This window comes from Ranitomeya variabilis, chromosome 7 (genome assembly GCF_051348905.1).
Source record: "Ranitomeya variabilis isolate aRanVar5 chromosome 7, aRanVar5.hap1, whole genome shotgun sequence".
Lineage (NCBI taxonomy): Eukaryota > Metazoa > Chordata > Amphibia > Anura > Dendrobatidae > Ranitomeya > Ranitomeya variabilis.
Window position 1 is genome coordinate 53995338 of NC_135238.1, and position 16472 is coordinate 54011809.

Genomic DNA, 16472 nt, shown 5'->3' on the forward strand with positions numbered 1-16472 from the left:
AGGCTCCATATAGAAGTACATTAAAATGCACACCTTAGATCCAAGTAAAGAGACTTCGTTAACTAATCAGCAGTCTCCATGGTTTCATATAACACAGACACGGTATACATGTATCATACCTCGGCGGGGAGCAGAGTGTAGGAATAGAATCGCTTCATCTTTGTAACTAGATCATCATTGGAAAAGGTCACATATTCCACAAATTTCCTATTTAGAAGAAACCAGTCTGATCCACCATCTACAGTAATGCCTTCTGGGATCTTCCTGTCTCCGAGACGCCACATGTGGGTGTCACATTCGAGGAATAACCTGTCCAGACCTTGCTTTCTGATAAATCTGTAAGAACAAAGGAAGCAACAGAGTATAAATCAACATGCTCTAAATTCCAAATCCTTTTTTTTTTTTAAACAAAAAATGATATGTATGACCATAAAAGAAGGATTTTTCACATACTCTTCTCTTTGCACAAAAGGGTCCTCTCAGAATAAAAAAAAGAAAGAAAATGAAATTATGAATAAATTCTTAAATACCCTTAATTAGCAAATCAAACTCGTTTTCTCTAGACAGGAAACCTGTCCTTGAGGGCTCGCTCACACGAGCGTATAACTATGTTTTATCGGCTAGCATTCCGACCAACCTTATACTATAGAGCAGTGCAGATCTGCTTTTTTTTTCAACAGACTGATTTGGCATGAGAAAAATATGGCAGAATGCTGTGAGTGGCTCCGCAAATTGGATCATGAGCACTCCTGATGAAGAAAGAGCAAAACGCGCGTTGGGGCGGTGGAGACAAGTACATGTTTGTGCACTACTTATTGATTTGTGCAGATTTGCAGATTTTATCTCACAATACACAAGAATATTTGATAAGTATCCCTACCTGTATATTCATGTATGTGTTACCGCTATTTACAACATTGTGTGATTCCCTGCATTGTGCTTAGAAGCCTCTGTATTTGCCTAATTTTGTAGATTTTAAAATTGTCTAACAAATAATGCTTTTAATTTACGCTTTGGGTTTGTTTTGTCCTTCTTATTGGTGGTAATAATGCATACTGCAAATTTTTACAAAAGGCCATGTGCACATACAGCACATTATTTGCTGATTTTCAGTGTAGAATATGAAATAAACCTGGGCACAGCAAATTCAAAGTAAAAAAAGTGAAGTACAATATAATGCACCAATGCACATTAATTTAAGTTTGAGTTTAAAAAAATAATAATTTCCTATTCTGTTCCAGAAATGACACGGTTGTGACCCACTGCTGTGCAATTATTGAAATCCTGTATGTGGAAAAATTCTTATCAAAATCTGCAGATCTGCATGCCCTTAAAATCTGACTCAGTATAAGTTAACACCTGGTATACACATGGCACCCTTGCTGTACAGTATGTACCATAAGGCCTTATGCATATGCCAGGGAGTCTCCACTGAAGCGCACATAGACCTTATGTTCATTGTACTGCTTTATGGTATCTTAATACATTAACAAACTCTCCCTCAAAAGCAAGCTATTAAAATGAATCTAACAGCAGACCGTGGTATGTAATCCGAGAGCAACATGATGTAGGGGCAGAGACCCCGATTCCAGGGATGTGTCACTTACTAGGATGTGTTCAATAAAATCAGTGTTTTATCAGCAGTAAATTATCATAACAGGACTAGGTGTCTTGTGCCTCCTAGTCCAACGCCGCCCCCAGCACTGATTGGCAGCTTTCTGCCAATAAACAGTGTGAACAGAAAGCTGCCAATCAGTGGCATGGGCGGAGTTATACAGAGCTCTGTTAGATCTGCAGCAGAGACAACTGTGATTTTATCACAACTGCTGTACCCAGTAAAGTAAATGATGCATCGCTGGAATCAGACTATCTGCCCCTACATCATCGTGACGTAAGATTACATAGCTAAAACACAGTGACAGATTCCTATGAAAAACACAAATCGGTGATGCAGCCATATGCATGAGCCTTAATGTGGTATTATACCAAAATAGCTAGGGAGCAAAAATATCGCTATAGGGTTGTATCCAGTGGTGACAATATATGGTGCGGGGTGCTTGCCACCTGATGGGGCTGTAAAGACACAATAATATTAAAGCATCATTAAACAGATGCCGCAAGCCCACGGCTCACAGGACCAGGAAAATTGATCTGGTGGAAAAAGAGTGGTTTTCAGCGCTGGTCAATTCTCATGGAAAGGATCCAGAACACGTAGGATGAAAGAATTGTGGTTTTAATATCTATGCGTTTCAAAGTTATCCAGCTTCTTCTCAGGATAGTGGTTGCACCCTGAGGAAGAAGTTGGATAACTTCGAAACGCATCAATATTAAAACCGCAATTTTTTCATCCTATGTGATCTGGGTCCTTCCCGTGGGAGTTGACCACTCTTTTTCCACAACATTAATGGGGTTTTCCCATCTTGTATATTTATGGCACATCCAGAAGATAGGTCACCAATGCATGGTTGATGCAGTCTCTCCCATGGGACCTTCGTTTATTTCTGTCAGTAGATAGGCTGCCCCCATACAGGGAATTCTGATCACCTCTCCGCTGACAGCAGAGAGGGTCAAGTCCCTGTCAAGACCCCATTGGATGGACCCCTGTATACCATACATTTAGTTACTAGAACATTCCTCAACACATGTAATGGAATTCCTGTAATCCAATTATAGCTCTATTTCATTTTACATTTTCTCCTGTAAGAAAAAAAACATAAAAAAAAACAAACAAAAAAAAAATCCAAGCCTCTGCACTGACTACCATTATCACAGTATCTGGCGCGAATAAACAAAAAGTACAAAACATACTTATTTAGAAATAAAATAATGTCTGAGTGACAGGAAAATAACACATTTGCGGCGTAACCTTCCAGTAATTGTAACTCAAGAATTGTCATTGGCACTGAAGCAAAATACAATCTTAGATGTAAATAGGAGGACTCATAAGTCACAGTGCCTTGCGAGGAGAACGGGAGGTGCCAAGGCAGCCTTTAATACCAACAGTAGAATCTCAGGCAATAATGGATAATTTTAGACTTGCTGCTTGGTAATTACAATTATAATACTATGTACTTATCTACGAACGCTCGGAAAAGTGAAATTACTTCTAATTTCTGTTTGCATTTGTCGCTTTTCCTGGTAGAATTTGCTGCTTTGAATTTATTGCATAAGCGGATGAGCCAGCAGAGTGCAAAGCAGCAGCCGAAGAAGCAGAATGAGGCGATCTCTTATAACTGGGGCTTGTCAATATCATGTATTTCAATTTCGAGTTTCCTTTAGAAGAGATGTCATCTCTTTGATTTTTTTCGATGTTGTAGTTATTTTTTTAGCTTCAAGACACACCCTCCCAGTATTACCAGTACAGAACAGCAGATTGTGCTTTATGGTGGCTACAATTCTTCAGCAAACTGAGAGCTGGTGGGATATAGACCCTTACTCTAAGACCAGGAGCCTATGAGATCTATACCACCGTCTACCGTAAATTAGACAATGAATGGAAGTGGCTCTAGTTTACTCTGCATTATCTCCGACTTATGTGAGGTTTATTATTCTTAGTTTTTGTATCGTGAGTATTTTGTATTCATTTTTTATGAGGTTTATGTTTCATTTCTAAGGGTATACCTATATGCAAAGGGGTTATGTATCAAATATGATTATAGATTGCAATGAACGTACTAAAAATGACAGAGTGGTAAAGAAAGGAGAGCTTACAGTCTACAGGATAACGGGGAAGGAGACATTAGGTTGGGAGGTTGTGGCAGCTCTGGCGGTAGTGAGGTGGCAAGGGGTCATTGATAGCTGTAAAGTTTCTTGAAGAGATGAGTTTTCAAGTCCAATCTGAAAGATGTGAATGTGCTGGATAATTGGACGTGTTGGGCCACAGAATTGCAGAAGATGGGGAATACTCAGGAGAAGTCTTAGAGGGGATTGAGTGAGGAACATACGCACGTGGAGGAGAGAAGGAGGTCTTGGGAGAACTGGAGATTATGTGTGGGAAGATACTGGGAACATTGCAACAGACTTCCCCCGGAACTCCGAACATTGCAACAGACTTCCCCTGGAACTCTGAACATTGCAACAGACTTCTCCCTGAACTCTGAACATTGCAACAGACTTCCCCTGGAACTCCGAACATTGCAACAGACTTCCCCCGGAACTTCAAACATTGCGACAGACTTCTCCCAGAACTCTGAACATTGCAACAGACTTCCCCCGGAACTCCAAACATAGCAACAGACTTCCCCTGGAACTCCGAACATTGCAACAGATTTCCCCCGGAACTCCGAACACTGCAACAGATTTCCCCCGGAACTCCGAACATTGCAACAGACTTCCCCCGGAACTCCGAACATTGCAACAGACTTCCCCCTGAACTCCGAACATTGCAACAGACTTCCCCTGGAACTCCAAACATTGCAACAGACTTCCCCCGGAACTCAGAACATTGCAACAGATTTCCCCCGGAACTCCGAACATTGCAACAGACTTCCCCCAGAACTCCGAACATTGCAACAGACTTCCCCCGGAACTCCGAACATTGCAACAGACTTCCCCTGGAACTCCAAACATTGCAACAGACTTCCCCTGGAACTCCGAACATTGCAACAGATTTCCCCCGGAACTCCGAACATTGCAACAGATTTCCCCCGGAACTCCTAACATTGCAACAGACTTCCCCCGGAACTCCGAACATTGCAACAGACTTCCCCCTGAACTCCGAACATTGCAACAGATTTCCCCCGGAACTCCGAACATTGCAACAGACTTCCCCCGGAACTCCGAACATTGCAACAGACTTTCCCCTGAACTCCGAACATTGCAACAGACTTCCCCCTGAACTCCGAACATTGCAACAGACTTCCCCCGGAACTCCGAACATTGCAACAGACTTCCCCCAGAACTCCGAACATTGCAACAGATTTCCCCCGGAACTCCGAACATTGCAACAGATTTCCCCCGGCACTCTGAACATTGCAACAGATTTCCCCCGGAACTCCGAACATTGCAACAGATTTCCCCCGGCACTCTGAACATTGCAACAGACTTCCCCCAGAACTCCGATCATTGCAACAGACTTCCATGAAAAGTAAAAGCTAGGTTAATTCAATTTAAAAAATCAAATAAGATGCTATTTTCTTATAATGTATTCCCTTTCAGATTGTTATAGAAGTACTGGCTTATACTAATTCACACCTAAACCGAAATATATACACTACAGTAACAACAATACAGCACAGCAGATCACATATATGAAATGTCCGTCAAAAGCAAAAATGGTAATGAATTGTATTGCCCCTCCCCCAACAATATTCTTTCTACATTATATTCTATGTCGGATGAGCTGTATTACACAAAACCACGGCCTCAATATAAATCAGAGTTAGCTGCTATTGTCTCGTTGCTAATATGTTGCTAATGAGTTTCATGTCTGAATGCATGCTGACCTTACAGCTTGCCCCTAATTTGTGATTTGTACACTGGGAGTGACATAGGACGCAGCATGGAAGGCGATGCAAGGGGTGATAATTAATTATAATGACAAGGATTGACATATATATCTCTCAGAGGATCACTTCCCAGCCCACATCAATAACCCACAATTGCATATTCTGCTGGCGTAGACTGGAGAAAAATTGTTACACTCCTATGTAGAAAATAAATAAGGGGCGCCAATACACGCTTGTTTTCTGTAATTTTAATGAAACAAGAGTTTGGCTTGAAATGGGCCAACTATGATGGACTGGGGTTATGGACTGGTTCAATCTCTAGTTTTAGTGTGTAATATTGGGCTGTATGATATGGCGTCTGTTCGATGAGTTATTAGGAGCATCGAGAATAGGCAAGGTGACTAGTGATGAGCGAGCATGCTCAGATAAGGTGTTAACTGTGCATGCTCGTGTGCTAATAGAGTGTCTGCGGCGTGCTCGAATAATATGTTCCAGTCCCCACGGCTGCATGTCTCGTGGATGTTCGACAGCTGCAACGCATGTAGGGACTGGCTGTTTGTTAGGCAATCTCAGCATGTGTTGCGCGGAGATATGCAGCCGCGGGGACTCGAACATAGTATTCGAGCACGCCAAAGATACTCTATTAGCACACGAGCATGCTCAGATAACACCTTATCCGAGCATGCTCGCTCATTAATAAAGGTGACCAAAGATGGACCTGTAGTGGTGCGGCACAGACTAGCAGTTATACGTCAATGATAAACTAGTTATGATGCATTATTTCTTTATATTTCATTTCTTTATTTTTAGCTTTTTTCATTTGTTCCCAGAGCCGCTATTACAGAAAACAGCAATTGAGGCTCAGTGATTGCAGAGATAATTTGTATTTCTTTTTCACAATTTTCCCTGCTATATCTTCAATACGTTTCACCAAGCCATAAAGAATAGGTGGTTGTGTCAGTTTTGGAACATACCGGCACAATTTTGTTTTGATGCATATTGGCGAGCTATTTAAAATAACAGGCTGTTTTCCCATCATTTTTCAATCCTTACCACAACTTACATCCATTGCTCCTTTAAGAAATAACTTGAAGCATCACAAGTAAATCATCACAATAACATCACGGTTAAAGGGTCTGTGCAGGCTCAGTGTGCAAGTTTGCAGTCACTCTATGTGACTGCAGACTTGTGAATTCTCACAGTGTGCGCTGTCAGGATTTACCGATTCCCGAAGCGAGCGGTCATGTGACCACAAATATGCGACTTGGACACTTTCAGCCACATTCCGACTAGACGTATTCAGCCTCACTCAGTTCACTTGGATTGAGAAAGGCAGCGCATGTTTAGTCGACATGTGACCGCATATATGCAAATTGCATACTTGCGTTCACGCATCCACCCACTTCTGCCATCGTCGAATCCTAACAGCGCACACTGCGAGGATTTACAAGTATGGTCTGCAGTCGCATAGAGTGACTATGGACTTGAACCTCAAGCCTGGACAGAACCTTTACTGTTTTTTCAGCACAAGCCTTTTTCAGTAAGTACGATCTTTAGGCCGCGGTCCCACTAGCGTAGAATACGGACTAGTGTGAGAAAACATCGCATAGCACTCGGACCAGTGTTAATTTATGGGACAGCTCACATCACCGTATTTTTTCTCAAGCTTATTTGACGTGTGTGTAAAATCACAGCATGCTGCGACTTTAGGAGTATATCGTCTGAGACTCGCCAATGCAAGCCTATGGGTGCGAGAAAAAAAATTGCACAGTACTCAGACCATGTGAGTGCTGTCTGATATTTACGCAGCGGTATCCTTTGTGAAAAGCTGGCAATTCAAGTGCCACATACAGTGAAATCACACTGACAGGTTAGAATAGAATAGATACTGTATATACACATAGAATACATACACTGTGTGCCGAATTATTAGGCAAGTTGTATTTTGATCACATGATACTTTTTATACTTGTTGTCCTACTCAAAGCTGTTCAGACTTGAGAGACAACTACCAATTAAGTAAATCAGGTGATGTGCATCTCTGTAATGAGGAGGGGTGTTGTCTAATTACATCAAAACCCTATATAAGGTGTGCTTAATTATTAGGCAACTTCCTTTCCTTTGACAAAACAGGTCAGAAGAGAGATTTGACGGGCTCTGAAAAGTCCAAAATTGTGAGATGTCTTGTAGATTGTAAGCTTGCGAGCAGGAACCTCACCCCTAATGTCACTGTTTAAATTGTCTTAACTAGTATTGAAATTATTGTCTGTACATGTCCCCTCTTAATTGTAAAGTGCTGCGGAATATGTTGGCGCTATATAAATAAAAATTATTATTATTATTATTATGTCTTGCAGAGGGATGCAGCAGTCTTGAAATTGCCAAACTTTTGAAGCGTGATCACCGAACAATCAAGCGTTTCATGGCAAATAGCCAACAGGGTCGCAAAAAGCGTGTTGGGCAAAAAAGGTGCAAAATAACTGCCCATGAATTGAGGAAAATCAAGCGTGAAGCTGCCAAGATGCCATTTGCCACCAGTTTTGCCATATTTCAGAGCTGCAACGTTACTGGAGTTACAAAAAGCACAAGGTGTGCGATACTCAGGGACATGGCCAAGGTAAGGAAGGCTGAAAAATGACCACCTTTGAACAAGAGACATAAGATAAAACGTCAAGACTGGGCCAAGAAATATCTTAAGACTGACTTTTCAAAGGTTTTATGGACTGATGAAATGAGAGTGACTCTTGATGGGCCAGATGGATGGGCCAGAGGCTGGATCAGTAAAGGGCAGAGAGCTCCACTCCGACTGAGAGGCCAGCAAGGTGGAGGTGGGGTACTGCTATGGGCTGGGATCATCAAAGATGAACTTGTGGAACCATTTCGGATTGAGGATGGAGTGAAGCTCAACTCCCAGACCTACCGCCAGTTTCTGGAAGACAACTTCTTCAAGCAGTGGTACAGGAAGAAGTCGGTATCGTTCAAGAAAAACATGATTTTCATGTAGGACAATGATCCATCACATGCCTCCAACTACTCCACAACGTGGCTGGCCAGTAAAGGTCTCAAAGAAGAAAAAATAATGACATGGCCCCCTTGTTCACCTGATCTGAACCCCATAGAGAACCTGTGGTCCCTCATAAAATGTGAGATCTACAGGGAGGGAAAAAGTAAACCTCACGGAACAGTGTCTGAGAGGCTGTGGTGGCTGCTGCATGCAATGTTGATCGTAAACAGATCAAGCAACTGACAGAATCTATGGATGGAAGGCTGTTGAGTGTCGTCATAAAGAAAGGTGGCTATATTGGTCACTAATTTTTTTTTTTTTTTTTTTTTTGCATGTCAGACATGTTTATTTCTAAATTGTGTGCAGTTATATTGGTTTACCTGGTGAAAATAAACAAGTGAGATGGGAATATATTTGGTTTTTATTAAGATGCCTAATAATCCTGCACAGTAATAGTTACCTGCAAAACAGATATCCTCCTAAGATAGCCAGATCTAAAAAAAAAAACACTCCAACTTCCAAAAATATTAAGCTTTGATATTTAGGAGTCTTTTGGGTTGATTGAGAACATAGTTGTTGATCAATAATAAAAATAATCCTCTAAAATACAACTTGCCTAATAATTCTGCACACAGTGTAGATATATAGATGTCAGTGACACACACATATATATAGATATATGTATATATATATATATATATATATATATATATATATATATATATATATATATATATATGTGTGTATATATATTACATAGATAGATAGAAGAAAAGATGATAATTCATCAGCCATGTTCTGTAAAATAACTACAGAAGCCGACAGGATAGAATAAATGGATTACAAACATTACAAACCGGCTATTAAAATGGGGAACCCTAAAAAAATGATGTAGGGTTCTCCTGTAATTAATAACCAGCAAAGTCTATGCAGACAGCAGTGGGCTGATATTAATAGGTTTGGAAGGGACCATGGGCACTGCCCCCACCCCCAGGCTAAAAGCATCAGCTCTTATCCGCCCCAGAAAAGGCGCCCACATTACTAACCCCATAGTCATATCATATAAAAACACACACAGAAAAAAGTCCTTTAATTGAAAGAATGACACAGACTCCTTTAATAAATCTTAATTAAACCATACTTATGACCGCGCCCATTCCACCGACGCCCTTGTTGTCTGCAAGAGTTAAAAAAACAAACAACAATATTCCTCACTTTTCCGCAGAGAAGATCATAATCCATTTGTCCCACGACGAGTCCAGCTCTGCTAGATCTAGATGGCAGACTGGATGATGAGCGTGAGAAAGTTCTCCTGTTCATGGTGCCATCAGACAGGTCTTAGGAGTTCACAGCCAATGAACTCACTTCACCTATGTGATGTCAGCGCGAGCGTCGTGGGAAATTTTCCCACAGTGCTCGTGCTGACGTCAGAAAGAAGAGGGGTATATAAAGGAAAAGTGCGGGAAAGGGATCATTTTAGGGGACCACAAGTCAAGAGAGATGGCAAGTCGTTTTGCCAAAAGTTATCTACGGTGTCTACGTACCGTAAAAGGAGTTGCCCACTACTAGATAAGCCCTTATTAAAGGCCTTGGGTGGTGGAAAGAATAAACAAAAACTGATAGTCAACCCCCTGTACTGGCCCTGCTCCACCATACACACCCAGGCATCAGGGGAGCGATGTACCCAATAAGTGGCCACTGATCAGCTGCAGCGTTTACATTTTGTCCTTGCAGAAGAAACACTCAGTAACCACTTACTACCTGCAGCGCTCACTGCCGCTGCCAGATGTTGATCCCAGCAGACTGATAGGGAATGCTATGCTATGCTGAGTATGGAGGAGTGGTATCGGGGTCAGATCGAAAGGTGAGTATCCTGGGGCTATTAATAATAATAATATTAAATAACCCCTTATTAGTGTCCGACGAGGTTGAAAAGAATAAAAAAAAATTGATACTCAATCCCCTGTACTCCACCATACTCAGCCCTGCATTACAAGAGTGATGCACCCAGATCGGTTGCAGCGTTTACACGTTCACTGGCAGATGTTGATCCCACCAGACCGATAGCGGACACTATGCTGAGTATGGAGGCGCAGTGTCAGTCCGGGACTAATGATGAGCGAATATACTCCTTACTTGAGATATCTCGAGCACGCTCGGGTGTTCTCCGAGTATTTTTTAGTGCTCGGAGATTTAGTTTTTTTTGCCGCAGCTGGATGATTTACAGCTACTAGCCAGCTTGATTACATGTGGGGATTTCCTAGCAACCCCCACATGTACTTAGCCTGGCTAATGGCTGTATACCATTCAGCTGAGGCGATGAAAACTAAACATCCGAGCACTAAAAAATACTCGGAGGACACCCGAGCGTGCTCAGGAAATCTCAAGTAACGAGTATATTCGCTCATCACTATCCGGGATGTGAGTATCATTTTGTTTTACCTCCTGTGCCCATCGGTTGCAGTACAGACTTGGCAGTGTGTTGGTTACCAGTGGTAAGATCCCCTCTTTCATGCTTTTCTATTGATTTATTTTTCATAAACTGTCTTACTTTTTTCCCTAGAAGCTTCCAGTAATATGAATATGACGTTCTCACGGGCAAGGCCTGCCTGGCATGGGTTAATAGAGCAATAATTAATGAGCAATGAGGCTGTGTCAGGCTTAATGTCCCATTACCGCAGTCAGGACCATGAAAAGAAATGGGATATGCGGAGCCACTTGCTATGATGCTAATTACTCTATAATACCGAATACGTGTCACCGCCATACTGTTATGTGTGAAATGTAACACTGCATTTTATGCGATGTGCTGCAGACACAGTGCCGTTTACCCCTCAGCTGTTATTAAAACATCCGGGGGCTTCTATAACAAATGGCCTCCGTGCTCCGCTATGTAACAATCATATCACTTGGTGGCACGACTGTACAAATGCAGAGGATGTTTCTAGAAAGCATAATACCGTATTAATCACCTCACGGAGAGCACTGAGGAGAAATCAAAGAATTCCATTTGTCACATGAGGCAAAGTGACTGCTGGAGACGAATGTAGTCATTTATTTCTAGAACTCCATTTATTACTGAGACAATTTGGCCCTTATTTATCAAAATGGAAGACAAAGAACTAGGCCTTGTTGCCCATAGCAACTAAGGAGAATGCAAGCGGCTTCGGTAAAATGGAAGCCGCGCCGTGACTGGTTACTATGGGCTACAAGGCCCGTGTCTTTGTGAGACAGTTTTGATAAATTAGGGCTAGTTGGGCAAAACAATCGGACCTGTTTGTGGTTCATTTTTGTCAAATTAAAGTAAATACGCAGAAAATTGATTTATTTATTCTATAGGCAGAATAACCCATGGACTGGGCCTCTAGAAGTGGATTATATATTCTCTTAAATGCGTGTTTGTGATAGCTCCTTACAGCTAACACACCTATTTTAACCAAAAATGTGTTTTTTATACTGCTTTTTACCATTCTATACTTATTTATTGAGTTATTTGACTAAAAGATTTGCGCTGCTTGCGTCCAGCATCCAGTCCAGTCCTCCATGTTAACCGGACTAGTGCCGTCTTTACCTCTGTACCGGGCATACCCAGGCAGCCCAAATCTTTTTTGCTCAACCCTTAGGTGAATGTTTAGTGAGTTTTTGATGTCGCAGAATTTCTGCACCTGTTATGTAAATTAGGTTACTCAAGGTTTTTCATTGCCTTTTTGTGCGCAATTTTTAACGTGTTTTTATCTCGTTTTGACGCTGTGTTTTTGGTCTCTCGTTGGTGTGTCATTTTTTAAATAAAGCTGCTTTTTTTATACTTCCTGGTATTTAGCCTTGACAAAACTTTATTGATATAGTTAGGTGCAGACTATATGCGTTTTTGATACGTTTCTGCTGCGGAAAGGGACTAAAAATGCATGCATGTTTTTCAGCTGGTCTGACAAGTGGCATACAGGGGTAGGACTGCAGTGATTGACAGCAGCATTTACGGTGATAAACTGGAATCGATTGCTGATAAAGTTTAGTGCATAAGAAGATAATCTGATTCTACTTTATCAGGATTTGGCACCAAAAACTGATACCTGAGTTTTTGCAGCATTTTTCCAGCGTTTTTTGCACCACCCATTGTTTACAATGGGTGAAAAATGCTGAAAGAAGTGACAAGCTGCATTTTGCAAAAACCAAGGTATTGCACAAAATACTGAGGACAAAAAATAAAAAGCTGTGTGCATGAGATTCTCTGAAATCTCACAGACTTCATCAGTACTGTAAAACGCAGCTGAAAATTTGCATTAAAAAACTGCATTCAAAAAACACTGAAAAAACGCAACGTGTAAACATAGCCTAATTGCATCAATTCAAGGACTGAATGCAAAGATCTGGAAAATATTGAATAATTGAAATGCTAAGGGGCCGATTTGGAATTGTACGGGCCTATCTTAATGATTGACCCGCTCGAGTCGGTTATTCCGAATTCATTTAGAAGTGCACGCCATTTAATCAATTCAGAGCATCTTTTCAGTAGTGTGCGCATTGAAAAAATGTTACTGCAAACGCCAACACTTTTTTAGGATTTTACTGCCAGGCGTAGTGATGTCCCGCCTCGGCTCCTCCCCAGAGCCATCCATTTTGGTGGAGCTGCTTCATACTGCCGCAAAAACATCAAAAGTCGCTAATCTTTTGCGCAACTCTGTCTTGCGGCAAAAATCTGCAACTTTTTAAGGCATTTTACACCAGTTTTTGTCCCACAAGTATAATACAAAGTTGAATACAGTACATTTTCATTGCACAATTAATTAATTGAATGCCACATCATCGCCGGCCCTGCATGCCCTTTAATACTTGTTAGAAATGTTGCCTCTTTACTGAACACATTGATACACATCACGTAGCGGGGAAGGGGAAGAAAATAGCGCTAATTAGGCTGACTTTTAAATACAGATAATGCATTAAATATTGTACACTCAGGAACCATTCCAGTCATAATTAAACTTAATTACATATAATTACATATTTACAATAAACGCAGATGTTACATAAAAGGAAGAAGCCCTTTCGTATTGCAGCCGATGCTTTTATCCTGGCCAGTTCAATGTGCTAATTCCAAATATAAAGCAGCAAAAAGGTGTTTAATCAGGAAAAAAGAAGGCTACAAACTCTATGTAAATCGCCTGACGTTCTCTGTAAAACAAATAACTTCATAATTCTCACATAGAGAGGACAGAACAATACGAATCATTCACGTTGTGCCGTGTATAATGTACAGAAATATTGTACTTATTGTCATATATTGTCAACTGTTCTCCTTGACAAATTGATGGAAGCTGTAGGCTCTGCGTGATCTCCTGGCTGTTCTCCTTGACAAATTGGTGGCAGCGGTGGGATCTGCTGATCTCCTGTTCTCCTTGACAAATTGGTGGAAGCAGTAGGATCAGCATGATCTCCCGGCTGTTCTCCGTGACAAATTGATGGAAGCTGTAGGATCTGCGTGATCTCCTGGCTGTTCTCCTTGACAAGTTGTTGGCAGCGGTGGGATCTGCATGATTTCCCAACTGTTCTACTTGACAAATTGATGGCAGTGGTAGGATCTGCGTGATCTTCCAGCTGTTCTCCTTGACAAATTGGTGGTAGCGGTAGGATCAGCATGATCTCCCGGCTGTTCTCCTTAACAAATTGTTCAAGGAAATGAATGGAGAAATTACGCAGATCCCACCGCAGCCACCAATTTGTCAAGGCTAACAGCCAGGGAGACCACACAGATCCCACCGCTGCCACCAATTTGTCAAGGATCCAACAAGGTAGATCACACAGATCTCCCGGCTAGTACCATTTGTTAAGGAGAACACCAATATGTCGGTGAACAACACTCCATTGCCTCCAATTGTCAGGACAATTACGTACTCCTTCACTCCTCAACCTTGAAATTGCAACACCAAAAATCACAGGATGGATAGACATGTCCATGATATGTAAATGATGAAAACATGGAAACAACATTTTCAAAACATCCTGATTAATTGTGTATCGAGTATGAATGCCATGTACAGAAATACCTACTATGGTATATCTGGATGCTGCTGAAGCTGAATGGTAGGGGGTGTCAGGTGTCGGACCCCCTCTAATTTTATAATGGTTACCTATCCTATGGATTATTCTTTCCTAAGGATAGGTCATTAATATTGTAGTAGTCTACGCGAAACCCTTTTAGGAGGTTCTGTTCTGATTTTTGCTATTATTCACATCACAACAACTTGGAGGATACAGGATATTACCGAACACATACAAAATAGAGAGGTAATTCAATGCAGTCATAACACAATAGAGAGGTCACAAATTAACACAAGGCCACCTGTAGTCAGCTCAACACAGTTCCTCGAGCACAAAGGTATAAAGAGATGAGAGGATCAATTTGCATGACTCGGGTCCAGTGTTCAGGTCAGTGATACCTGGCAACTAGACAGGAGGCCTGCAATTCTCTGATACTTTGGTGTCCCTGACACGGATTTTGACCATCACGTGACACAGTCCTAACAAATCAAATGCCGCACCAAGAATGTCCGGAGGTAAGAGATTAACGGGACTCCCGTCTAGCTACTAGGTATCACTGACCTGGACGAGAGTCTTGCGAATAGATCTGCTCATCTCTAATAAATAGCTATTAGACTAAAGTTAGTCAAACTCATAGTTATCGGCGGGATCAGCTGATGGTCTAATGTGTAAGGGGGCCTCCTGATTTCCCCCCAACAGATGATGTCGAGGAAAAGAAGGATGCAGTCTGCTGAACTTCAGTGGCCAATCCATTTGTTCTTATCTGAGATAAGCCACTGCCAGATGATCAGGAATAGTTGGCTGAGCTAAGCATTCCTGTGTATGGGCCGGTTGGGGGAGATAGCTCTCGTCTACAGTCCCTTCAACTCCACATACACCCGTCAAGAACCATTTACATGCACAATGAAGCTTCTGGACACATAGAAAGCCATACCTTCACAGTTCAGCATGCCTGTGCTATTAATTAGTTACACTTTATCGAGATCTACACTTACATTTCAAGTCAATTCTACGGCCGCATGCATAAAAAGTAGAATAACAGACACAAAAGCTGTCATAATGTGCACGGTCAGTAGTGACCAGAAACACTATTACATGGTCGGCTCTTTCAGGATCTATATTCAAGTCTTTGTCACCACTAGACTACTTTAACGCAGCTAATGAGATTTTCATCCTCATAAATTATATGCTTTACATCATTTCCCCATGTAGTAATTGATTATGTAATGGTTACCACAGCTTCAGCAATTAAATGTGCCTTTGATATCTTGTGTCTTACTCACAGGCTATATCTAAACTGCATTGATTGCAGAACTAATATTCTTATCATCAGCTGACATCATTTCTGGTGGAGCAGAGCCCCAGCTTGGATCTATAGCTTTCATCACTGTATAGGGAATTTCTAATATTGCTGCTCCTTATTACATTATAATTAGCAGATTAGACGTCTCAGCTGAATGATTTCTGAAGTTCCTTGGTTTCTCTGAATATAGAAAGGTGACTTCATGGCAGTCTGGGAGCCCGGTGGCTAACTATGGACTACCAGGAATTGTACTAGACTATCAGTAGTATCTGACTCGGGGTATCGGTTTTCCACTCATGGAGGGATTAGCGTAATAGTCAATTTTATGCTGTCAATATTAGTGATGAGAGAGTGTACTCGTTGCTCGGGTTTTCCAGAGCACGCTCGGGTGACCTCCGAGTATTTTTTAGAGCTCGGAGATTTAGGTTTCATCGCGGCAGCTGAATGATTTACAGCTACTAGCCAGGCTGAGTACATGTGGGGGCTGCCTGGTTGCTAGGGAATCCCCACATGTAATCAAGCAGGCTAATAGCTGTAAATCATTCAGCTGAAAACTAAATCTCCGAGCAGTCATAAATACTCAGAGGTCACCCGAGCGTGCTCGGGAAAACCCGAGCAACGAGTACACTCGCTCATCACTAGTCAATATCTCTTTAAAGAGAACCTGTTGTGGCCATTTTTT

The 16472-nt window shown here is 41.6% G+C and overlaps 1 protein-coding gene across 1 annotated transcript in view; it reads right to left on the reverse strand.

The window, feature by feature from the left end:
- The window catches only part of XYLT1 (xylosyltransferase 1), a 309757-nt gene that overhangs the window by 59895 nt on the left and 233390 nt on the right, over positions 1–16472 (reverse strand). The window contains exon 6 of the mRNA XM_077275109.1: positions 120–336. Within this exon, the coding sequence (XP_077131224.1) occupies positions 120–336 (217 nt within the window). The remainder of the gene's footprint in view (positions 1–119; positions 337–16472) is intronic.